This window comes from Rana temporaria, chromosome 1 (assembly GCF_905171775.1).
Source record: "Rana temporaria chromosome 1, aRanTem1.1, whole genome shotgun sequence".
NCBI lineage: Eukaryota > Metazoa > Chordata > Amphibia > Anura > Ranidae > Rana > Rana temporaria.
Window position 1 is genome coordinate 471,352,031 of NC_053489.1, and position 26,221 is coordinate 471,378,251.

General features: G+C 45.2%; 1 protein-coding gene across 1 annotated transcript in view; it reads right to left on the bottom strand.

Annotated features, from left to right (window-relative positions):
• Positions 1 to 26,221, bottom strand: part of CFI (complement factor I) — an 81,995-nt gene that overhangs the window by 39,014 nt on the left and 16,760 nt on the right. Inside the window, exons 2-3 of the mRNA XM_040329176.1 lie at positions 9,623 to 9,872; positions 3,256 to 3,418 (exon numbers count right to left, since the gene is read on the bottom strand). Coding sequence (XP_040185110.1) covers positions 3,256 to 3,418; positions 9,623 to 9,872 — 413 coding nt within the window. The remainder of the gene's footprint in view (positions 1 to 3,255; positions 3,419 to 9,622; positions 9,873 to 26,221) is intronic.

Sequence of the window (26,221 nt, forward strand, 5' to 3'; positions counted from 1 at the left end):
TATATTCTTAATTTTGTAAACTTTTGTAATAAATTGTTAATTTTTATAAACCAAACGTTTCTTGTCTGGGTGCCGCAACAGTCCAACCACTACTGCCGATCAGGGTTTTATTTTGGAGTGACCCTGGATTCATCTCCTTCCCCCCTTTCAATCTCTGCCGAGTTGTAATTGCAGAGACGGGTACACGAACCAGTCATGCCCGGTACCGATTTTGGAGTGTCCATACTGGACACTCCTTCCTCAGTGTGCTTCCTCCCAGGCCACTGACATAGTATATCTCCATTAGCAAAAGACACTCCAAAGCTTTTTGTATATAATAGCACATGGAAGGTTTAGAACCTCTGCCGAGTTGTAATTGCAGAGACAGGTACATGAACCATTCATGTCCGGTACCGATTTTAAAGTGTCCATACTGGACCCTCCTTCCTCAGTGTGCTTCCTCCCAGGCCACTGACATGAACATGGCTGAGAAATTTTGTAGTAGGGATGGACGTGTGAAGCACCGGCACATAGTATATCTCCATTAGCAGAAGACACTCCAAAGCTTCTAAATAAATGTTAATCGAAAAAAATGAAGCCTCTCATAAGACTACTCTAATGCGCAACTCTGACTTCAGGGTCCATTCCTCCCACACACAACTCTGCAAAGTTCTGGAGCTGCACATCAATTCCAAAGAGTGAAATCAACGTTTTTGCTCAGCACAAGCACAGACAGTCTACTTCAACATGTTTCGACCCAAGTTTATGCATGTATTTAGGGACTTCTAAGTATGTGCATAAATTGTACAGACCTGTCATATGAAACAATAACCAGTTTATAAATGTTCCCATATTTGGCAAAACTACTGTAGTATTGCCCCTCCACCCGCAGGTGCATAGTGATAACCCTCCGAAACAATGTGGGCTGACATTTCGCCTCAGGGGCAGATCTCTTAGGCGTAATGGGACATGTTAACAGATGGGTGCCAGTCACTTTAACCACTTGACCTTCGGAAGATTTACCCCCCTTCATGATCATTGCTTTAACTGACAATTGCGCGATCAAGCAAAGCTGTACCCAAATAACATGTATGTTTTTTCCCCCACAAATAGAGCTTTCTTTTGGTGGTGTTTGTTCACCACTGCGTTTTTTATTTTTTGCGTTAAGACAAATTCGAAAAAATATAAAAAAATAATTTACTTTCTGCTACAAAACATATTCAATAAAAAAAAATGTAAAACAAATCTAATTTCTAAATTTTGCCCAATATGTATTCTGCTACATGTTTTTGGTAAAAAAAAAAAAAAAAAAAAAAAAATTCCCAATAAGCATATATTGATTGTTTTGCATGAACGTTATAGTGTCTACAAACTATGGGATATATTTATAGAATTTTAATTAATAATTTGTTTACTATTAATGGTGGCGATCAGCGACTTATAGCGAGACTGTGATATTGCGACGGACAATCAGACACTAACACTTTTAATGCTTTGCAGGAACCAGTGACACTAATACAGTGATTAGTGCTAAAAATACTACCACTGTACTAATGACACTGGATGGGAAAAGGTTTAAACATCCAGGGCAAGCAAAGGGTTAATGGTGTGCCTAGCCAGTGTTTGTGTTTACCATGTGTGCTGCTTTTACTAGGGGAAGAGATGGATACTAGTCCCTGCTTAATCCTCAACATAATCCATTCATAATCCACCCCCCCCATCAGAACAGTGATCTGCCTTGTTTACATAGGCAGATCACCATTCTGTGTTGTTTACCGATGATCGGTGGGTGCCAGAGGACATTAAGTACCTGTCACCCGCAGTTTGGCTTCTGCTGTGAGGAATCACAGCAGAAGTGGCCTACCAGTGGCGCACGCATGTCCCCTGCAGGCAGAATTAGTTATATATACGTGATCCTGCGTAGGTTGCTTGCAGCAATAAAACTTCTATAGGGCGGTCAGCAAGTGGTTAAGGTACAAATCAAAAAGGAGTTTGTTGCTCATACCACAAAAACTCCAGGGAGAGAGAGCGTGATAGGGAGTTCTGAACACCCATTACTGGTCTGCAGACTCAACAGCACACAAAAAGACACCTCTACAGAAAAATAACCTTTAAGCTCAACCCTGCAGTCTGTACCTTCTTAGTAACAGCCATCTCCATTAACAACCACAACTTTCCAGTAGCAGCAGAGGTACTCTGGATGAGCCCATCTTGACACTTTCCCAGGCTCTCCACAAGTTTCTCACCCAGGACCTTATGTGGCCTCTGGTACTCTGGTGGCCTCTGGTACTTCATCACACTCATCAGTTCCTTTCCTGTCCTCAGCCAGGCTCCCAGACCACAGAGTTTCAAGCACAGTTAAGGCCTCAGGCCTTATTACTCAGCTGCTCCACATACATCCACCCTAAGCCAGAGCCTAGGTGAAAGAGCAATCACTTGGCCCTCCTCAAATATTTATACTCCCCCTAGCATCCACCAGTGGCTTTAAAACTCCTACTGGTTGGCTAGGGAAAGCATTAATATTCATAAGTCAGTTTTACTGTAGTTTTTCATACTAATACCAGAGGCACAAGTGACACCTACAGGCAGAATGGAGAAACCTTAGCTTCACTAAATCTAGGGGAAAACCAAAATAAACACACAGACTACAAATCAGGTTATCTATGACCCAGCAGAATTATATTTGACTAGTAGCCCCTGTTTAGGACAGGGTGGTTAAACTATCAAATGCATTTTAAAGCGGAGGTCCGCCTAAAAAAAAAATATTAAAAGCCAGCAGCTACAAATACAGCAGTTGCTGACTTTTAATAAATGGACACTTACCTGTTCAGGGTGCCCACGATGTCGCTCGGCTCTTGGCTGCCCCGCCGCCATCCTCGGTGAGGGAATCAGGAAGTGAAGCGCTGCGTCTTCACTTCCTGGTTCCCTACTGCGTATACACGAGTCGCTCTGCGCGTCCTCACTGGTCTCCCGGGACCTGTGTGTTTCCCAGAAGACAGCAAGGGGGGGAGGTGGGAAGGGGCGTGACTCCCACAGGAGTCTATGCCCGGAAGTGAGTGCAGACACCTGTATTATACAGGTATCTGCACCCCCCTGAAAGATGCCAACTGTGGCACCAGAGGGTTCACTTTTTGTGTTTTGTCTCAGCCCACATGTACCTAATAGCGGTATATGATGAGAAAGCCATTTACCCATGAAACAATGAAAAATTACCACGTGGAGGAGAACATAAAACACAAACTAGATCATCAGTAAAATAAAACTGCTTCGACTTACTGGGGAAATCCAAGTTGCTTGCAGGCTACGTTGGCTTCTGTGATTGTCCATTTTGCTGGGCACACAGGGAATTCCTTTGTATCACCAGGTAATTTTATTAACACAGTGCCGTTATTCTTCACAATATTGCCATTTCTTTTCTTCACTGATATTTCAAATTTTCCTAAATTGTAAAAACAAAAAGTAATGGTATGACAACCTGGGACCAGAACAGTGAGTGTCCTTCAATGTGATGTGCAACTGCCAAATGCCAATCAGGAGTGCAAATCTCTGGAGAGCCAAGACACTGCACACGATCAGACTTTTCGACAACAAGTGTCCGACAGACCTGTTTTATCGGACAATTTGACCGTGTGTATGCTCCATCGGACAATTGTTTACGGTTTTTCATCGGACAAATGTTCGCTGTGAATGCTCTCAAACTTTTCAGCATTAAATGTCCGATGGAAGATAATCTGATCATGTGTACACAAGTCCATCTGACTAAAGTCCAAAGTACAAACACGCATGCTCAGAACCTATGCTAAAGATCGGACAACAATAGAAGTTGCCCAAAGGGTGGCGGTAAAGAGCTGAAAAACCACCTGATTTGGTGAAAGTTGGCTGAAAATGTCCTGCCGTGTGTATGAAGAACAATTTCACGGCCAACGCCCATTTTGACCAAAATCCATGGAAAAGTCAGATGGAAGTCCGATCGTGTGTATGAGGCTTTACTTCTTGTTGTGTCTCTGGGACAGAAAGTGTAGAGAAATCTGTCCAATGGCTACAGATAGCAATAAAAAAATTAAAAACTGACAGGATTCTTACCATTCCATACACCATCCAGATAAAAAAAAAAAGCTTGGGCTTTGCATATAAAATACGTTATTGTAAACAATCTTATCAAAGTGTGTTAAAGGGGTTGTAAAGTTACATGTTTTTTCACCTTAAAGCATTCTATGCTATATCTGATCTGATTTCATTTTTGGAGTTATACCTTTAGAACAGGTAATCTAATTGGTTAAATGTTTTATAGGAAAGTATACACTGGATACCCTATATTACTATTCTATTATATATGTTTTCTATTATCTGAGAATACAATGCCTTACTGCTGTATCATCTGTGACTATCTTTAAAATAAGGTAGTATGTACAGTACTATAGCATGGGAAAGACACATAAATTGAGAGGGAATGGTAAAAGTGATCCATACACAGAAATGCAAACACAAGATTGTTACACAGCATTACATATCAAATGCATCTGTATATATACACAATACTGATGCGTTTCAACCCCTATGAACGGGGTCTTCTCTAATATGCATTTGATATGTAATACTGTGTAACAATCCTGTGTTTGCATTTCTGTGTATGGATCATTTTTACCTTTCTTTACCAGAGCTCATATTTTAACTGTCATGTTTATATCATATGTTTAATAAAATAATCCGTTTAATATATATACTTCTTGCAATCATTGAACTTTGCTGCTAAAAAAAAACATTGGGGGAACTTTTCCCATACAGTACTTACCTCTCATGCTGCTGGCACCATTCTGATCCTGAAATCCTGTGAACTCTTATAGGAAAATGACACTTCCAGGAATGTTGAAATCCTGATTCCCTGCAGCTCTCACTGGTCCCTACATGCTGACCATAGCTGTCTTTACCGCAGGGCAAACGGGGAAGCTGCCCAGGGCCCTGTCACTGTTAGGGGCCCAAAGCAGAGCCGCCCATTATGCCCGCGTGCTGCCCGCAAATCGGCGCTGAAAATCATCAGCGGTGTGCAGCCAGTGCTGCTTTCTTTTTAGATCGAGTAGTGGCCCTGGCCATGGGTGGGGGGGCCTTGAATTCCACTGACGCTATGGCCCGCTCCTTGCTATGCTTGCAGTGTTTAGTGACCAGTGTACCTCAGAGGAGCAGGGGAGGAGTGAGACCGCGAAATGGCGAGGAGTGCTGCCTGGTTCCTGCTTTGTCCAGTGAAACTAGGTAGCGGCTAGCAGTGTGTGTGGACTGTGGAGAATTATTTAGATCAGAGGCTGGAGCTGAGCTTGCCAGGACAAGGTAAGGTCTTCTTTCTCCTTCCCTGGCTCCCTATCCCCATGCCATGCCATGTGTAAAATAGAGTAACTTTTTAAAACACTGACCAGACCTGCAGTCCAGACTGAGTGAGGCCTCAGAGGACACAGCATAATTTACAGCACATGGCATTACTGTCTATATTTAACTGCTTGATGGACTTATTTTGGGCCTAGCTGGTTCACATGTATGTGTTTTGGCGGCCCACATTTGCGCAGGCACAGTAGCCCATTCATTTGAATGGGCCGCCATGCCTGCATTTCCTGCAAAAAAAAAGCACATGCATCATGTAATAGGCTGCGCACACGGCACACTTATGCCCATCAAGCAATGAAATACAACACTGTCTGTCCATTCTGCTGTGACTTATCTGCAGTTCCCGCACTGTCAAACTTTCTGCATTTTTAGACGTTTAGGTCACGCTTTTAAAAACACAGTGCATTTGTGTGTGCAAGAACTGCAGGTAAGTAGCATGGCGCAAAAGCAGAATGGATTTCAAGGCAACTATATTTTTAAAATGCTGAATGCACCTTTTTTTCCTGCAGGAAACAAAGGCATGGCAGCCCATTCAAATCAATGGGCTGCTGTGCCTGCACAAATGAGGGCCACAAAACACATACATGTGAACCAGCCAGGCCCAAAATAAGCTGGAGGGGGGCCCCAAAAAAATGTTTGCCCAGGGCCCAAACCATATTAAAGATGGCCCTGATGCTGATCTTAAAATGGAGCTTCACCAAAAAGGTGAAGCTCTGCTTGTCTGCCTCCTCCCACCCTTTGCTGCCACATTTAAAAACATTTTGGGGGGGGGGCAGTTACCTGGTTTTGACCCCCCTCTTCCTCCACAGCGTGATTTGCGCATGCACATTAGGGAACCAGCAGTGAAGCCACAAGGTTTCAATGCCAGTTTCCTTTAGTGGAGATGGCGGCGGTAGCACCCGATAGCTGATTGAAAAATCTGTTTGGGTGATGACATCGCTGGTTTTCTGGACAGGTAAGTGTCCTAATATTAAAAGTTAAAAGATACAGTATCTGTAGCCTGGTGCGCCGACTTGTGCGTCATTGACGTAAAGTCGTATTCAAGAACGACTTAGTAAAACGACGTACCCGACGGGAAAACACGACGCGGACCCAACGCTATACTTAACATGGCCTACGTGGGACTGGCGTAAGGTTACCCCTCATATAGCAGGGGTAACCTTACGCCTACGCAAACGACGTAAGCGACGGTTACGCGACACGATTTCGTTCGTGAATCGGCGTATCAGGCTCATTTGCATAAACAAATGAGGCCTGAACGTAAACGCCACCTAGCGGCCGGCAGAGAATTACATTTAGGATCCGACAGTGTAAGTGTCTTACACTAGTCGGATCCTAGCCTAAATCCGGCGTATATTGTTTTGTGAATACAAAACAATGATACGCCAGCGGGAATTTCGAATTATGCCGGTGTATCGGTAAATAAACAGGCGTGACTTGTTTAAGAATATGGCCCTTGATCTTCCTTTCTGAGCAAGCTATAATGAAGTCTGTGCTTGAAACAAACAGCAGTCTTCAGCCTAAGTAGTAGTAGTCAGAGCCACAAGAGCAAAGTCCCTTTAAAATAGGAGATTATCTGGACGGAAGCTCTTTAAGACACCAGCTGGTGTCTATAGGGTACCACAGCTGACTATAGGGTACAGAGGGGTAGCTAGAGCTTAAGGTTCCCAAGATCAGTGTCTGTACTCACAAGGCCCAAGGACAGATGGTAGCCTCCTTTTAATCTTCCAAGCAATTCCCTGCAGTGATACCAGACAGATCTTTGGCAGACAGCTCCCCTAGGTCAGGTTCTTTTAAGCACCTGGGTCTCAGCATTCCTCCCCTTGGGTCACCCACCTGAGGACTCTTGAACAGCAGCTTCTGACTGGGAGGCTGGACTCCTCCACTCTGGAACAAGACCCAGAGCTCTGTGTGCTCAAAGAATATTTGCATTGTCCCAGCATGCCATCAGAGCCTGCATCTCTGGGATAGGCTGGGACTGTATCCATATTCATGCTGCCTTCTGCATAACTCCACACCTATCATCCAGAAACTTCTCAAGTTACCTGGATACAGAGGAAGTTATCAGGCAGGCAGAGCACACAGGGCAGACCTAGAAAAACAATTACAGCTCACTGAGTACAGTGAGCCAAACTATGCTTTTACCTTATCCAAAATTACAGTCACACTGACTACAGTGTGGCAACTAAATTTTCCTATCAAAAACACACACTAATACTTACCTAAGCTATCCTAGCACCTACCTTGGAGGGTGCTACACAGATATAGAGTATGTAAATTGCTTTGGCATGTATGATAAAATAGCCCTTCGTATACAAGAGTTGCTGGTCAGGCACCTTGCAATCTGCACGTGCAATCTCTTTTAGATCTACCAAAACTATGAAGTAGAAGTCCTACCTAAACTATTTACTCAATGTCTATCTAATAAAGTAGGCTCATACCCCATAATTGTTGGTAGATATAAAGAACATTTTTAAATTAGATTGCAAGGTGTATGGCCAAGGTGTGGCATAGAGTTGCCACCTCATCCCTTTAAAAGCGAACACATGGACAGAGTACGCCACCGGGCATCCTTAGCATCTCCACACACTCCTTTAGCTCCTATTTTTTGTACTCCAGAGTTCCCACCTGGTTTGGCGCCACAATCATTTCACTGGTGGTTGAATAAGGGATTGCTTAGAATTGGGGAGTATCTTAATGGTTATCAGATACATTCTTTCCAACATTTTAAGGACGAGTTACAGGTACCCGATAGTGAATTGTTTCGATTTAACCAAATAATATCTTTTGTCAGACGCAAACTCAATCTTGTTACTGAACCACTTGCACTCACAACATTTGAGTTGGTTTGCCAGGCAAAGGGGCTAGTAACAGGACGGGTTTTTGTGGTCTATACGTCCCTCGTTGAACCAAACTCAAAGCTCCCTTATATGAAGCATTGGGAAAAAAACCTGAATATTGTTTTTGAACTGTCAGATTGGCAAGATATGGCTTATAACTTATCTAAAGTTTCTATCAATACTACGTTAATTGAAGCCAACTATAAAACACATTTTACATTGGTACTTGGTACCGATTCGGGTGGCTAAAATGCATGTGTCTGCTTCGCCTAATTGCTTTAGGCATTGTGGTCAATTGGGGACAATGTATCATGTTTGGTGGCAGTGCCCTACGGTGATCAGGTTCTGGATCAGGATTTTTAACTTGATACATTCAGTGACGGGGGTGAATATCCGTAGATCCCCCGAGATAGCCTTATTTCATAGATTGCCTGATGAGGTGCCCAGGACATCGGTGAAATTAATCACGTATATTTTGCTAGCGGCAAGAATCGCAATAGCCCGTCAGTGGAAACAATTGGGTATCCCTCTGGATTTTGTTAAAAATAAGGTAAATTGGATTATGGTAAACGATAAACTCACGCATATACTCCATAATAGATCTGAAAAATTTGAGAAAATTTGGGACCCCTGGATTCATTATATCTCGGTTCCCCAATGAGCTCTGAGTTGACCCTCTTCTGCTCTTTTATTCTCATACCCTTTTACTTTTTTATTTTTCTTATTCTTCCTCTCTTCATATTTTTAATTTATTTCCTTTTTCCTTCTTTCTCTTTCTTTTCTTCCTTTAATGCTTGATTGAGTTTGACTATATGGTATACTAGGTCATTTTGGAATCTTGTCTGATCTTTAGACTCTCAGGAAGTGGATAAAGATTCCTTGTCATGTATTACACGGTATTGCTCTTTGATTCTTACTTTACTTGTGTTAGATTTTATAATGGTGTCCAAGCTCCTATTGGGGCTTGTGGTGTTTTTGGCCTATCTCTGTTTGGGTTTTATTTTTTTATTGTATCTCTAATTACAAGGCATTAATACTGTGTACTGAATAGAATTGTTCTTATTTCTATTTTTATGTTTTCCTTCATTGGAAATTGTATTTGTTTGATGATTGGCCTGCGTATGCCGACTATTCTGCTCTTTTCTTTAATAAAAACATTGAAATATAAAAGCGAACACATATTAATTACACAGGTTCTGTGGCTAATTAAATTGGTAATTAAACTCACTTGGTGCCTTATCTGCATTTGCAAATTAGCCACATAACCTGTGTAATATATATGTGTTCCGGTTTAAAGGGATGAGGTGGCAACACTAGTGTGGCGGCATCAGCTGAGAGTACAATGCTTAATGCCGTATCTGTTGAAAACACAGCTCAAATAAAAGAAGAAAAAAAAAAGCTTTAAAACATATGTTTGAGATCACACTTACCTTTACATGGAGAATTGGATGCAAATCTGTAGGCAGCATTAGAACATTCAGCACTCTTTAACTGACAGTAAGTGAGGAAGGTCCTCTGTGATTCTGTGCACACACCCATTGTTTTATTCTTAGGACATTGGTAAGGAGGCTTACAGATACACTTGCCATCCACACACCTCTTCCAAGGATCACAGAACACTTTTTGGCATGAGTTATAGGTGTGCTTTTCAGTCAAACATTCTTTCTGCGTATATGTATCCTTTCAATAAAAATGAAAACATGTTATGCATCAATGATTTGCTTACTTTTTTCTTTTGATATGAACATCGTTTTCATCCTGAACTTCTGTACCTGGAGGGGCAGCTCCCCTGGTGCTTTACCATGTTAGGTGCAAACAGCACAATTACCAGGCAGATCAATCAGCTCAATAAAATTGGAAAGGGTCAGTTGGACCCTTTAGTCCACCTCCTACATAGTGGGTAGAAGGTGGAGCCCGCATCTATGCTTGGTGGGCATATGGCTTGCCCTATATTAATAATTTTGGGTGCCTTACGTCATCACCATATAGATATTCTTATTTGGATTTTTCCACATAATGTGTGCTTAGTCATGGTGATGTGGCACATAGAGCCCTGCAAGTTGACAGATATAAGTTGGAATTACCTTTTGTTCCATTCACTGGGTGAATGGGGGGACCCCAAGGATAGGCTGGGACCCGCATATATCTGAAGTATAATTGAGAAGGGAGCCTGCATTCTGAAATGTATTTTGGCTTATCAAAGTGGACTGATTAAGGCTCTGAATGACCCTTCTACGGCCGGGTACTCACGAGCAAACATGTACGGTGAAACCGGTCCGTCGGACCGTTTTTACCGTACATGCCTGCCAGAGGGCTTCTGTACGATGGTTGTACTAACCATCGTACAGAAGTCCGCGCGTAAACACTACACGGGGCGTGTCCGCGTCGTCGCGGGTGGGCGGGCCTGCCATTTAAAGGCTTCCACGAATGCGTCAAAGTCATTCGACGCATGCGAGGGACGGCGGGCGCTCGGACATGTACGGTAGGTCTGTACTGACGACCATACATGTCCGAGCGGGCAGGATTCCAGTGGACGGTTTTAAAACACGTCCAGGAATATTTGCCCGCTGGGAAAAGGCCCGGCGGGCAAATGTTTGCTGGAATTCGGCCCGCTCGCGCCTACACACGACCGAACATGTATGCTGAAACTGGCCCGCGGACCAGTTTCAGCATACATGTTTGGTCGTGTGTACGGGGCCTACTAGTTAAAATAATATTAGCAGCCCATGGTGTAAAAAAACAAAAAATAAGTTACCACGCTAAATGACCCCAAAACATAAGCTGCAACTAAAAAGTGATATACACACCAAAAAAACAAGAAAGAAATGTAGTTGCGCTGAGTGTATAACTAAAATAAATGAAAACCATAAATGCAAAGTCCAATGTGTGAATCTCTATAGAGTCAAATTCAAACATAAACCACAGGCTGATGTAAGTCCTGGCAGACGACGTCATTTGTGTGACGAAACGCGCGTCGGCAAGGAGACGTGCTGACGTGTGGCGTGATGGTCCGAGTGGACAGGCGTTCGAGTGAGCCGGCCGGCTTTACATTTTTACCCAATGCTTCTGTGAGAAATCCTCCTGTAAGTGTTTTTAATTCATTAAATTTACTCCTGATCTTACGGTACTTCACTATTGTGAGCCTATTGTTTTTCCGGAGCCTATACCATTGATGGCGTTGTGCCTGGAGGATCTATAATGTATCGGTGTATCAGTGCATGCAGCAGTCCCTTTACAAAGGCCCGGGCTGGGGTTTACAGCCGCAAGCTGGTTATGCTTGCCATCTGGTAAGCCTGCATCCCTTATGGTGATCTCTGTCGGTGGTGGTTTTTCTACATCAACGTTATGATCAGATTTATTGCATTTCTTGTTTGAACTTCACTGATCAACAGGACTTACATCAGCCTATGTGGTTTATGTTTGAATTTCACTCTATAGAGATTCACACATTGGACTTTCCATTTATGTTTTTCATTTATTTTAGTTATACACTCAGCGCAACTACATTTCTTTCTTGTAAAAAAAAAACTGTAGGATCAAGTGTGTTTAGCAAATAAAGCTAAAAAGTTGATTACATAGCAAGGCCCCTTTTTAAATGACATAATCAGTTTTTATTGTAGAATAAGATTACAAATTACAACACACAATAATCAGAAACAAGACTATATAGGGAAATATACATTAAGTTAATGAAAACAAAGGGTAAATACCAGTGGCGGCTGGGACTCAAATTTTTGTCAGTCCACCAGCCCCGCTCTTGCCCCATCTAGGTCACTGGCAGTGCCTCCTACTCGTTAATTTCACCCTGGGTCTCCTCCTCCTTGGTATCATGGCGGTCAATATGATCGCTTCTCCTCTTGGCCAATCGGGTCTCAGGAATCAGGAAGACAATATGAAATATTATTTTGCTATTGTCACACAACTGGGTGGGCTCAGGGTGCAGTGCTCTGCGCCCTGAGCCCAGCCTTTTATGAAGCCAATTAGAGCCTCTAGCTCTAAACACGTGCTTCTATAAAAATAATAAAAAAAGAAAAAATTTAAATCCATGCATCCAGCAACTTGCATGTAGATTAGGGGCTGGACACATGGATTAGGGGGGCGGCGCCCCTGTGCCCCCTTATGGACAGGCCGCCGCTGGTAAATACACAAAGATAACAATAGGTATAAATAAACTAGGAAATAAAAAATATAGGGGTAAGAAGATGAAACACTTTTCTGGAATGAACAACCTTCTAACAACATAGAGTTTTTGTACTAATATGGCCATCTTCAGAATTGTGATTAGGGCAGGCACACTCGTTGGTACTCATGTGTAACTTAAAGCGGAGTTCCAGCCTTTTTATGTTTATAAAAAGTCAACCGCTACAAAAAGTGTTCCACGGTTCAGCGATGCGGCCGCCAAGAGCGTTGCTCATCTGCCTCCATTCACACATTGTGGGCACCCGGCCGTGACAGCTGTCGGCTTCACGGCCGGGCACTCACTGCGCATGCATGAGTCACGCTGCGCTCTAGGAGTGGACAGGCGATCCCCTGGGTCCTGTCACGTGTCCCAGGAGATCGCCTAGTGGGAGGGGCCACCTAAGGCGAGAGGAGGAGTCGCCTAGGTGGCCTGTAGGTGGAAGTAGGAAGTGGGACAGGAAGTCCCACTCCTACCAAAGCCCCCACTCCCCCCCCCCCCAAAAAAATGACATGCCAAATGTGGCATGTAAGGGGGTGAGGAGTGCTTAAAGTGGAAGTTCCACTAACCATAGACAGGGCAGGGCAAATCTGACTAAAATAAATGCAAAACAATTGCACCAAACTTCCTGGATCCTAGTGGAATTTCTTTTTTGCCATTGCAAGCCACAGCAGCTTCTTTGATCCAAGAGAATACATTTTTTATCTAAATTTGTTTATATTCTGTATTTTTTTTAAACTTTATTGTAAGCATACACTCTATTCAAGTCTTCGCACAACAGCATGGCGGGGACCTCCAGGCCATCTAGTGCGCTGCAGAAGAATGCAATATGTCTGCATTTTTATTTACCACGCCTCAATCTAGCATTGTAGTATTAACAAGGCACATAAAAAACAATTGTCTTCTGTGTGCCCTTGCAGTGACTAAAGTGTTGACCCAGTGTGAAATGCTAAAAAAAAAAATCACCACACAAATGTAAAAGATCCCTAAGCATAAGTAGTGCACAGTTGATACAATGTTTACATCTGAGAGAATGTAACATTTTATTATAGTGAATGCAGGAATTTCCTTAGTCTTCTAATCTTGGATACCGCTTTCAGGGCTAGCCACAGATAGAGTCAGATTGAAAAAAATTGTACAAAACAATTGTGCCAAGCTTTCTGGTTCAGCCAATTTACCAAGCATTAAAATATCTGCTTAGCAACAAGATGTCATACGGGTCAAATGAGCAAAAAGCTTAGGGGGCCTATTTATAAATGTTTTTAGCCAAGATTCACCCGACTTTCACCTAGAATTCACACATCTTTCCAATATATTCCAATTAGAGAAATGTTTGAATATTGGGTAAAAATGTTGATAATCTTGTGTAAAAACATTTTTAAATAGGCCCTTTAGACATGTCACAAAATAAGGGATATTGCTTACACAATAGACTTTACCTTCTGAAAAGGATAGATTACTGTCTGGAATGTTGACATTTCTCTGACTGGTTTGATCTGTACTGACCTTGTCCCAGGTCAGTGACTTAAAGCGGAGCTCCACCCAAAAGAGAAAGCTCTGCTTGTTTGCTTCCTGCCCCCTCCGATGCCACATCTGGCACCTTTCGGGGGGGGGAGGGGTGAGCGGGTACCTGTTTTTGACAGGTACCCGTCACCACTTCCCGGCGGGCATGGGAGGAGAAGACAAGGGAGCTAGAGAGCAGAAGGTCTTGGGAGGGGCGGAGAGGATGACTTGGGTGACATACTGTATGTGCAGGTCGGGAACCTGCATAATCATGCATGTTTTTGACCCACAGGCAAAACGCACTTCTTTAGCAGACACGCAAGAGTGTTATTAATTTTAAATAGCACCCCCATGCATCGGGAAATCACCATGTGCGGTTCCATGCGTCACATTTAGAAAAAAGGGTGTGGACTTCTTTCTCCACATTTCTTGTGGGTACAGCATCCCATTCAAATTAATGGACTGCTGTTCCAGTGACGCTCACATGCATGCACACAAATGGACAAGTGTGAACCTAGCCTTAAAGTGTTTGTAACCCCCAACAAAAAAGATCCTGTTCCTTTAAAGCATGAACAACAGCACAGTGTGTGTGCTGTGTAATTTGGCCCCCTGTATCACCTGAAATACCTGGCTGATCCTGCCTGGTTCTGCCCTCCCCCACGGTTTATCACTGACACTGTGATCAGTTTAAGTGCCTCTGTCATCCGCAGCTCTCCTCTGTTCTACTCTGTCCTCCCCCTCCCCTCCCTGCCTGTCAGCTCCGACTGCTGCTATCATTTCTTAGTATCATTTCCACAATCCCCTCTGTTACATTAATTGATGAGTGTATGTGGTTTTGTAAAAATAAGCCGTTCTATACTGTATTTCCGAGCTTGGCTCTCACGTGACCGGCCACCTTTCTCCTCCTCTCCTCCTCCCAGCTGATGTCAGCGGAGGTTTTTCGGCCCCACCAGCTCAGGGTTGCCAACCATCAGTAAATTTACTGACAGTTTGTGGCTGTGGTTTTTTACAACTGTCTATAAATGTCAGGGTCTGATAATTTGTCAGGCTGTGTTGACTTTTTAAGTGTAAACCATGCAAATTTCCTGTTAGGAGTATTGTCGATGTTTCTATATTGTGTTTATACTGTTTGAATACCAGTTGTCTTCGAGGAGGTTCGATAATTTTTTCAGGTTGTCAGTAAAAAATGTGCTCCGCCAGTACATTTGACAGGTTTTGTCAGCAAAAAAATGATGGGGGAGGTTGGCAACACTGCTCCCGCTGTAGCTGTCAGTCTGGGAGAGGAGAGAGGTCACGTGAGTGCCGAGAGGCACACGGAAATACAGTATAGAACGGCTTATTTTTACAAAACCTCATACACTGGGCACATTAGTTATTGGGGATTGTAGATATGACACTCCATGGCTTAACACCCACTTTAAGCCAGGTACACACGTACCGAAATTTGTCCGGTTCAGCAGTAAACCTGTATATCCCTCTCTCCGGCTTCTGTTGAATGGTCCTGCTGGAAACCTTAATTCGTTCAGTGCTAATTAGTATATTTTGACGGGGGTCCCTGCTGTTAGGCCTCGTACACACGACCGAACATGTCCGCTGAAACTGGTCCGTCGGACCAGTTTCAGCAGACATGTTCGGTCATGTGTAGGGCCGACCGGACAATTTCCCGGCCGACCGGACAGGTTTCCAGCGGACAAATGTTTCTTAGCATGCTAAGAAACATGTCCGCTGGAAGCCTGTCCGCCGGACATGTGTGATGGTCAGTACGACTCATCGGACATGTCCGCTGGCCCGAGAACTTGCGCATGATGTCGAAGTGATTCGACGCATGCGTGGAAGCATTGAACTTCCGGGTTTCCTGCATGTCGCCGTGTTATCGACGCCGTCACGTCGCCGCCACGTCACCGCGTATTCTGTCCGCGGGGATTTTGGTTTGATGGTGTGTACAACCATCAGACCAAAATCTGCTGGCAGACATGTCCGATGAAAACGGTCCGCGGACCGTTTTCATCGGACAGGTCCGCTCGTCTGTACGAGGCCTTAGGCCCCATACACACGATAGAATTTATCCGCGAATACGGTCCAGCGGACCGTTTCTGCGGATAAATCCTCTCGTGGATTTCGGCGGATTTTCATGCGATGGTGTGTACTCACCATCGCATTGAAATCCGCGCCGAAATCCTCTTGCGATGACGTGTCGCGCCGTCGCCGCGTCATAATCGCGGCGACGGCGCGACACGTCATCGCGACGCTGTCATCTAAGGAATTCCACGCATGCGTCAAATCATTACGACGCATGCAGGGGATCCCTTCGGACGGATGGATTCGGTGAGTCTGTACAGACCAGCGGATCCATCCGTTGGGATGGATTCCAGCAGATGGATTTGTTCTGCATGTCAGCGAATATCCGATCTGCTGGAATCCATCCCAGGGGAGATATATCCGCGGATAAAGATCCGCTGGCGTGTACACACCATAGGATCTATCCGCTGAAACCCATTTGCTGGGATTTATCTGCGGATGGATTCTATGGTGTGTATGGGGCCTTAGAGTATGACAGCACAGCGGAGGAGATTCCTGTAATTACATCATTTGAATTGATGCAAGAATCTGTGAGTTTTTTTAGTTTAACCTGCTGGTTATTGGAAAAAAACTTGATGTGAGCACCCAGGTTAACTCTCTATATACTGTCCTGTTGAAGTTCAGATTATTACTAGTATTATTATTCATAATTTATAGTGTGCCAAAAGTTTATACTTTCAATATGTTTGGAGGTTAAAAACTTCCTGCGAGCTACTTAGCAACTAACATTCACTAAGCCAAAGACCGATATCATCAGTACAGGTTTTTTATCAACAACTTCCAGTCCAAGAACATCATCTGAATGATGTCTGCCGCTGCAGGCATCATGCAGATATCATCTTTTTCGGCCAGTGCTTCCCTGCACCATAAGAACAATCATAGCGGCAATTCAGCCATTTGATCGTTCTTACAGGTGCTTCTACCGGCTCGCGATTGGCGAGCCGGAGAATGAATCGGTTGCTGCAGGAAGTTGAGCATAGAGATTTCTGGTGACCAGATAGTCCCCAGTCATCTCTATGACCCTCGGAGGTCCAGGTGCAACGTAAGTACACAATGCCGGGGACACGGCTGGAAAGGCCGAGACAGTTTTTTTTTCTCAGTCTTTCCAGCCTCGAGGAGAAATGTGGGGTCTTACAGATCCCACATCTCTCCATAAAGAGGACCTGTCACGCACTATTCCCATTACAAGGGATGTTCACATTCCTTGTAATAGGAAAAAAAAAGCAATAAAGTGTAAAAAAAAAACAATAATTTAAAGCGTCCCCGTCCCTGCATGATCACGCACAGAAGTGAACGCATACGTAAGTCGTGCACACATACTGTATGTAAACACACACGTGAGGTATCACCGTGTGCGTTAGAGCAAGAGCAACAATTCTAGCCCAAGATCTCCTCTGTAACTGTAAACATGCAACCTGTAAAAAAAACTTAAAGCGTCGCCTATGGAGATTTTTAAGTACCGAAGTTTGGCGCCATTCCACAGGAGTGAACAATTTTAAAGCGTGACATGTTGGGTATCTATGTACTCAGCGTAACATCATCTTTCACATTATAAAAAAAAAAAATTGTGCTAACTTTTTTTTTATTCAAGGATTTTTTTTTCCAAAAGGCCGCCATTTTGTTTTCTAGAGTCTCTGCTATAAAAAACATATATAATGTTTGGGGGTTCTGAGTAGTTTTCTAGAAAAAAATACTAATTTAAACTTGTAAACATAAAGTTCCAGAAAAGGCCCGGTATGAAAGTGGTTAAAAACATAAAAATACAGTACATTAGCCGTTTGTGCATTTTTTCCTTACATGGACTCTCAGATGTGCTATTGCTATAATTTTGATACAGTAAGTATAGGTTGTTTTATGGCTTTTACTCTCCGTTCATTGCTGACTGAAATGTCCTAGTTTAGAAGAAAATAAAAATCTGTTTATCAGAGATTACAGTAACCTATTACGAAACCCTGACCACTGAATGTGTATATAGCTAAATAAATATTTAACCCAATTTCTCAGGAATTCTGTGTTACATATTATTAGACTGCCTCAACTCTGGATGAAGGCGCAACCAGGGGTCAAGTCCTGGGGAAAAAAGTGTGGCAACTCCCACCCAAGATCCACTCCCCCACCAAAAAAAAATAAAAAATGATACGCTCATATGCATAATTACTAAACCGCAAGTTCTTTCTAAATCCCACAATAACTCACGGCAGACCTCCACAATGTCTCCTGGGAACAATGACAAAAGCTCCCAGGAGACATTGCGGCATCGAGCAAGTGACGGAAAACCCGCACACTACCCGATGAATCCATATACAGGAAGCGACCAGTAACATAAAGGATTACTAAGTTTCGCCTGCCCCTGACAGTGACTCGAGCTGGGCATCGCTGCTCTAGTCCTGCAAAGGGAACTGCGTTCCTGCTGTGAAAAAAGTGCAGGAACTCCGTTCCCACGCGTTCCCGCAGGACTTGAGCCCTGGGTGCAACAGGCACATTTGGACAGCAGCATTGTTATTCTGGGGGGGAGGGGAAGTTAGATACACTAGCACTTTTAAATACACTAAACAAACTGAAGCCAAACTCCAGCTAACACTTTTAAGGCAATTACAGCAACGTTTTTTTTTTTCTCTTTTGGGATAAAGGTTTTCCATAAATAAATAAAAGCTGATCATTATTCTAAGCACTCCTGTCAGTGGTAAATGGTTTTTCTCAGCCCTTTGCAGGACAGCTTGTTCTGTTGAAAAACAACAGACTTACTGGTCAGATCATCAGGTCAAAATATAGGAAAGAAAGCCTAAAACAGACAACTATCATTAGTACAGTGCATTCAACAGGCAATTCTGACTTTTCGAACGACAAAAAACTGTAGGTGCAGGCTAGGAAAGTTTGAGTGTATGTGACCACAACGTCCCATTTTCGCTCAGTTGGTACAGTTTTTGTCCATTACAGTCCATTGAGTACATTTCCCCAATGGGGACACAAACAACAACTGACGTGATTGCTATTTTTTCCCCACTCTACCAAAACTAAAAACCAAAAAGTTATGGTTTTATATACTGTATACGTATAAAGCTTATATAAACCTAAAAGCAAACAATCCTTAGATGTGGTGGCTGCGTGTATTTTCTTTTTGTAGGCTTTTTTCCCCCTTTATCATCACCTATTGATCTAGCCAGTTAGTCTGTTATTTTTTAATTTTATTTCACAGACCAAGCTGTCCAGTAAAGGTGGCAGTTGAGGCAAACCATTTAAAGTGGATGTAAGTCTTCATGTACACTGCTGCTGGTAAACAGACGTTTAGCAGTAAGTGGGCAAAATCCTCAGCTGCAATTCCAGTGTCAAAGTCATGAAAGCAGCTCCTTTGCAGCACTTTAGAAGCGGTGAATACACCGCACCTAAAGTGCCCCTGCCCATTAAAATCAATGGGCAGTGCCGCTGAACCGCCGACAGAGCGCCGCTTTGCAGGTGCTTTGTGGGTGCTTTTAACCCTTTTCGGCCGCTAGCGGGGGTTGAAAGTGCCCCACTAGCAGGCGAAAAGCACTGCAAAAATGGCGGTAAAGCGCCGCTAAATATAATGGCGCTTTACCGCCGACGCCAGAGGCGCTGTGAGTGTGAAAGCACTCTTAGAGGCATTTCAACGGTAAAATGCAGCTAAATGCGGTAACTCGTGTTTAGAAGCATTTCCTTTACGGAAGTTTTTCATTTTAACAAAAAAAATACCAAACATATTTTTTTCAAACGCTTCTAGATGCCAACGTGGCTAAACGTGGCATGTAAACGCGTCTAAGCGTCTTTTTTTGACGGGTGTTCATTTACGAGTTAGACGGTACTAGCAACCTTCACCCTATGTTCATCTAGTCCCATTTTTTGCATCAATTATTCTGGATGATGGCACGAGTGGTAATTTATTTTATTTGTATTAACTGAGGCTATACTCAAAAATTTTAGCTGTCAAGTTAAATCGTTCAAGAGAGGTTGAACAACGTCCCGTGTACATGAAGCCTAAACCCTCACGTATACCAAGTGAAGTGACTAGCCTCACATGATACACAGAGATAAAACAAATCCTCCTACATATGTTTTACCTGTTTATCTGCAGCCATCTGTCCTGTACATCCGTTCAAAAACATTTTTTTACATAGGATCTCTGAGCTCTGAAAAGCAGGGGTGGGGAGCTGAAGTTACACTCTGCAAAGTTCTGCGAGGCGAGCTCTGATTGGAGGGAAGGGACACACCCCCTTCATACAGTCACTCAGAGACACAGACCAGTCCATAACTTGTTTAGTTTTTTTGTTTATTTGAGGGGATTAAACTTGGATGGGGATTTGGGGAATTATGGGATGCCCAGGAATTTCCAGTGCAAACTTGCTTGTGACTCCTATATACTCTCTAGTTTATACACTTCCGTCTTCTCTCCAGCAAAAAAAAAAACTTGCTGCACACCGCCACCATTCCTCCTCCAGCACTTCCCTTGCTGCAGACTGTTCCTCCTCCACCACTTACCTTGCTGCTGACTGTTACCCCTCCAGGCTAGCTAGCACTGCATGGGTAGGCCTGACATTGCTTCAGTCAGGCCTCAATGAACTGCCTTTTGCGAGCAGGGACCCTGTGGTGTAGAAAAAGTTTCAGGTGCTAGCTATCCTCTACTCAGCTACCAATCACAGATAGCTCTCTTTAGGCCCTGCCAGCCAGCCTGGCTGCTGCGACCTCTTTCCACTGCTCTTTTCCACAGTCCTCTCTCCACTGGTTCTGCACCCATCTCTCAAACTGCAATCTCCCAGGTCTCTCAAGCGTGCCTTCCTAGTCCTCCCGACTGTGCTCAATCACCAGCCCTCCTGGCTGCAACCAGTAGTAGGCTCCTAGAGTGTTCTCTCTGCTGTCCTCTACTCTAGGGTGATCAGACATCCCCGGTTTCCGGGGACAGTCCCTGGATTGAGGACACTGTCCCCGGACCAAGTCTGTCCCTAGTTTTGTCCCCGGATTGGATTTGAACAGGGCCTGGGGCAATTTCAAAGATATTCAGAATTTCTTTTTTTATTCTGCACTAACAACCCCCCCACCCCCTCCCCTGCTCCTACTAGCTTAGGGGGGTGTATTTTTTTTCATTATCTGTGCCCCTTTCTGATGATCATGTGCTGGTCGGAGTGGAGGAAATATTTCTTCAGTTTCGGGTGTATGCCCTTTCAGCTCCGCTCACATGTTCTTCAGCCTTGGCTCAAGTCCTGGCCAGCCGCCTGCCTGCTGATCTCCTTGCCTTCCCTGGCGGAGTGATCTTCCTCTGCTCCCCACCCAGTAGTAGCCGGGGCCCGGAGAGTAAGACTTGACAGGCTGTGAGGCGGGCAGCAACGGGCAGAGAGTTGCTGATTGCCACCATTACTAGTAAAACAAAATATGTCCCCGGATTTCATTTAAAAAATCTGGTCACCTTACTCTACTCACGCTCTTATGTGCTTCTGATTCATGGATCTCTTCACTCCTCCCGGATGCCCCTGAGCCCCAGCCCAGGGTCCCCCCCCCCCCAGACTGGGGAGCTCCCCGTGGGCCCAACAGCCTCCACACCCTCACACTCCAGCTCTTGCACCCGACAACTCCCCCCCAGCTGGGCTGACCCCAGGTATTTAAGGAGGAAAGTGACGCTGCCTGTAAGTCATCAGCTGTGTCACGGTCTGGAGTCAGGCTCAGAGGCCAGTAGCTATAGCAGCAGAACAGGTCACCCTGGCTGATGACACGGGGTCACCTGAGGTGCGGAATCTAAGCGCTAACCGGTATTCACCAGAGCTTCTGAAGGTGAAGATGGATTTTGCTGCGTGTTAGCGCCAGGTCGCGGTCCTCAGGATTGCCCCACCAGGAGGTGAGAAAGCCGGGGTACAATAGCAGATAAGCAGGTGAGGATCAAACAGAAGCGTAGTCGATAACAAGCCAAGGGGTCGGTAATAAGTATTTGTAGGTTGGGATCAGGCAGAAGCGTAGTCGATAACAAGCCAAGTGGTCGGTAACGAGCAGTAGCAAATATGGACGGCAGCAGGGAAGACAGGAGCGAGATATAGGCTGGAGATAGCACAATATTCTGGCAAGGAGGAAGTGCAGAGACATGGCTTATATCAGGAAGTTCGTGGGAGGAGCAAGGGGTTCAAGGTTCAAGACAATCAAGACACAAGGCAGGAATGTTCAATGGATCAGATGGGTTTGTCCAGCAGATCAGACAGGGAGCTGTCCAGCATCCCAGATAGCTCAGTGAGAAGGTTCACTGCCAGACATAGCTGAGGTCCCAGGTTCAAATCCAGGTCCTGACAGTACTCCCCTCCTCCCAGGACGTCCACTGGACGTCTTAGGGCCTGGTTTGTGAGGGAACCTCTGGTGGAATTCTCTTGTTAATCTAGGAGCATGAACGTTCTGCTCAGGCTCCCAAGAATTTTCTTCTGTCCCGTATCCTTCCCATTGAACCAGATATTGCAATTTGTTCCTATAGATCCTGGAATCAAGAATTTTCTCCACCACGTATTCTTCCTCACCCTGTACCTCAACAGGTGGAGGGGGTGGAAGTGTTCTTCCAGAAAAAGTATTTTCGTGAAAAGGTTTAAGTAGCGAAATGTGAAACACAGGGTGAATCTTCATACTTGCTGGAAGTTTTAGGCGAAAGGCAACTGGGTTGATCTGGGCCAAGATCTGGAAAGGTCCCACAAACTTTTGTCCCAACTTTGCAGATGGAACATGAACCTTCAGATTTTTAGTAGATAACCAAACTTGATCACCCACATGAAAGGTAGGAAGTGCTCTGCGATGTCTATCTGCAGCCTTCTTGTAACTTTCCTGAGCTTCCCTCAAAGTCTCGATCAATTTTCCCTGGATCTCCTGTAAAGCAGTTAATCTGTTGGTAACAGCAGGAATTGGAGTTGAGATAGGGAGATCAGGGATAAAAGCTGGATGAAGCCCGGTATTTAGGAAAAAAGGGGTCTGAGAGGTGGAGCTATGTTTAGAATTGTTATAAGCAAACTCCGCTGTAGGAAGATAGTCCACCCAGTCATCCTGAAGATAACTAACAAAACATCGGAGGTACTGCTCTAACGTTTGATTGGTCCTCTCGGTCTGACCATTAGACTGAGGATGAAAAGCAGAAGATAGATTAATTGTTACTCCTAAAGCTGAGCAAAAGCTTTTCCAAAATTTTGAAGTGAACTGTACTCCTCGGTCAGAAACTACATCTTCTGGAATTCCATGTAGTCTAAAGACTTCTCGAACCATCAACTCTGCAGTTTGTTCTGCAGAGGGTACCCCCTTCACTGGTATGAAGTGAGCCATCTTAGTGAAGCGGTCAATAACAACCAAGATAGTGGTCATTTCTTTAGAGGGGGGTAAATCAACCACAAAGTCCATAGAAATTGATCCCCATGGTCTTGATGGGACAGGGAGTGGCTGGAGCAACCCCAAAGGAGAAGCTCGGGGTGTCTTATTGCGAGCACAGACCAGGCACGAGGCTACATAACTTTTTTTTTTTTTTGAAAAATATTTTTATTGGAGATTTTTATACACATTAAACATCACATTTTAGACAAGACTAGACACAGACAGCTCAACATCATACGACTCTTAAGGAGAGGTAATTGGTACAACAGAGGGATAATATCATCTACCGTGCAAACATGTTAAATAGGCTGAAACCTGCAGTGAACGGCATATAGATACAGGGGGGGAGAATGGGAAAAAGGAGGTGTCACATCTCGAACCCTCAACCCGCAGTCTCGGATTCTTCCACCCAGACCCGCCATACCTTATCAAATTTCAGCGGGCAACCGCGATTGGCATACGTGTCTTTGTATAAGGGTAAGCTGGCATTCACCAGGCGCCGCCACTGCGCAAGGGACGGGGGCGAGGGCTTCTTCCAATGCATAGCTATGTTCTTGCGGGCATAAAAAAGCAACAGGCTCACCAGGGTACGTCTAGCTGAGGAACGGACAACATTCTCAATTATGCCCAGGAGGCATACCTCCATAGTGAAAGGAAGTGATGTGCCAGCAATCCTGTTGGTCAGTTCCAGCACAGCCTCCCAATAGTGCATCACCTCTGGGCACCGCCAGAAAATATGGGGGAAGTCGCCCGGGGAGGCGTCACAGCGCCAGCACTTCTGTGAGTGTGAAGGGTTCATCTTGTGTAACCTGTAGGGGGTGAAGTATGCTCTATGCACTATTTTGTATTGGACCAATCTATCACGAACAGACACCAACGTAGTGAAGGGAAGGTCCCATATGTCATCCCAGTCGTCCGTATCTAGCGTGGGGATGTCCCTCTGCCACCTGGCTCGCAGCCCGTCCAGGGGAGGGAGGGACACAAAGAGAAGATAGGAGTATAGGTGTGATGTGGGCTTTACACAACAATTAAATCTGAGTGTCCTCTCCAGCTCCGACTGGGCCACGATACAGGAGGACGAAGGGAACTGCGCCGAAAAAGCATGTGAAAGTTGGAGGTACCTGAAACAGTAGTGAGTGGGCAGGTTGAACTCAGATGAGAGCTCGGCAAAGGACTTCAACGTGTTCTGCGACACAATGTGGGAGATCAGTTTTACGCCGTGCTTCGACCACGCGAGGGGATCTAACAACCTATAGAGGTGATTCAGGGAGGGGTTTTTCCAGATTGGGGCGTTAGGTGAAATTTCAGAGGGCTTGCATTTTTCGATGGCTAGGCCGGTCCGCCATGCCCTCAGGGTGGTAAGCATGGAGGGAGTGAGAGAGTATGGCGCACGGGGGCCCCGAAACAGCAAGAGCTGGAGGGCCTCCAGCGAGCCAACCACCGACGCCTCGAGAGCAGTGGAAGTGTTGGTGCCATCTGGCCGCAGCCACCAGGCCGCCGTTACCAGTTGGGCGGCGAGGTAGTACTTGTAGCAATCAGGAAATGCCATCCCACCCTGCGTTCTCGGCCTCATTAAGGTGGATAGTTTGTACCTCGGCGGGGAGGACCCCCAGATAAAGGAAGAAAAGAGTTGGTTTAGTTTGGCAAAAAAGGCCCTAGGCACCCACTGCGGCGAATGACGAAAAAGATAAAGAAGTTTGGGAACTATTTTCATTTTAAGCAGGTTCACCCTCCCCCAGACCGATAGAGGGAGGTTGCCCCAGGCTTTAAACTTGGATTGGGCGTCCACCAGAACCGGAGTAAGATTAAGAGGGACAAAGTCAGAAGCCGAGGGTGAAATATGTACCCCCAAGTATTTGAAAGTGTCCACCCAGCAAAGGGGGTTATCAGGGGGGGATGTGGATCTGGCCGCCTGGTCTATCGGGAACAGGAGAGATTTGGACCAGTTCACTTTGAGCCCGGTGACCGGGGCAAAGGTGTCCAGAACAGACAAAGCGCCTTGCAGGGAGGGGCCTGCGTCATTTAGGAAAAGCAACATATCGTCGGCGTATAGGGCCACCCTCTCCTCTAACATACCCACCCTGAGCCCCTTAATATGGAGGGATGTGCGAAGAGCCTCTGCCACAGGTTCGATGGCAAGGGCAAATAGGGCCGGGGAAAGGGGGCAGCCTTGCCTAGTACCCCGAGAAAGCTGGAAGGGAACAGAAACTCCACCGCCCAAACGCACCGACGAAGTGGGGGCCCTGTAAATTACCTGCAGCCAAGTTATAAAAAGCAAGGGGAATCCCATCCGACGCAGGGTCTCCCATAGGAAGGGCCACTCGACCGTGTCGAAGGCCTTTTCCACGTCTAATGAGGCCACAGCCCTCGTTCCGGTGTTTAGGTGCTGGGTGTGAATGTTTGTAAAAAGCCTCCTAAGATTGACGTCCGTAGATCTTTTGGGCATGAACCCCGTCTGGTCAGAGTCTATCACCGTGGGCAGCATGGGGTATAGTCTAAGGGCTAGTAACTTAGTAAGCACTTTAAAGTCAGTGTTCAGTAGGGCAATGGGGCGGTAAGATGCACAGGAAGTAGGGTCTTTTGGAGGTTTGTAGATCAGTGTCAGGTGAGCATGATACATAGAAGCGGGGAGGCTGCCCTCAGCTAGGCATGTAGTGTAGAGCTGTGCCAATAAAGGGGCCAGGAGGCCCGCATGCGCTTTATAAAAGTCTAGAGGGAGACCATCTGGTCCGGGCGCTTTGCCCGGTGGGAAGGACTGGATGGCACTCTGAACCTCAAGAGCTGTGAATGGTTGCACTAGGGCCTCCCTCTCCTGATCGGAGAGCCAGCCTAGCGCCAGGGGGTCAAGCAGGTCACCCAGTGTCTCAGGTCGGAAGCCAGCGGGCAACCCAGAAGAGTAGAGGGTCCTGTAGAAGTCATTGAAAGTCTGCAGTATGTC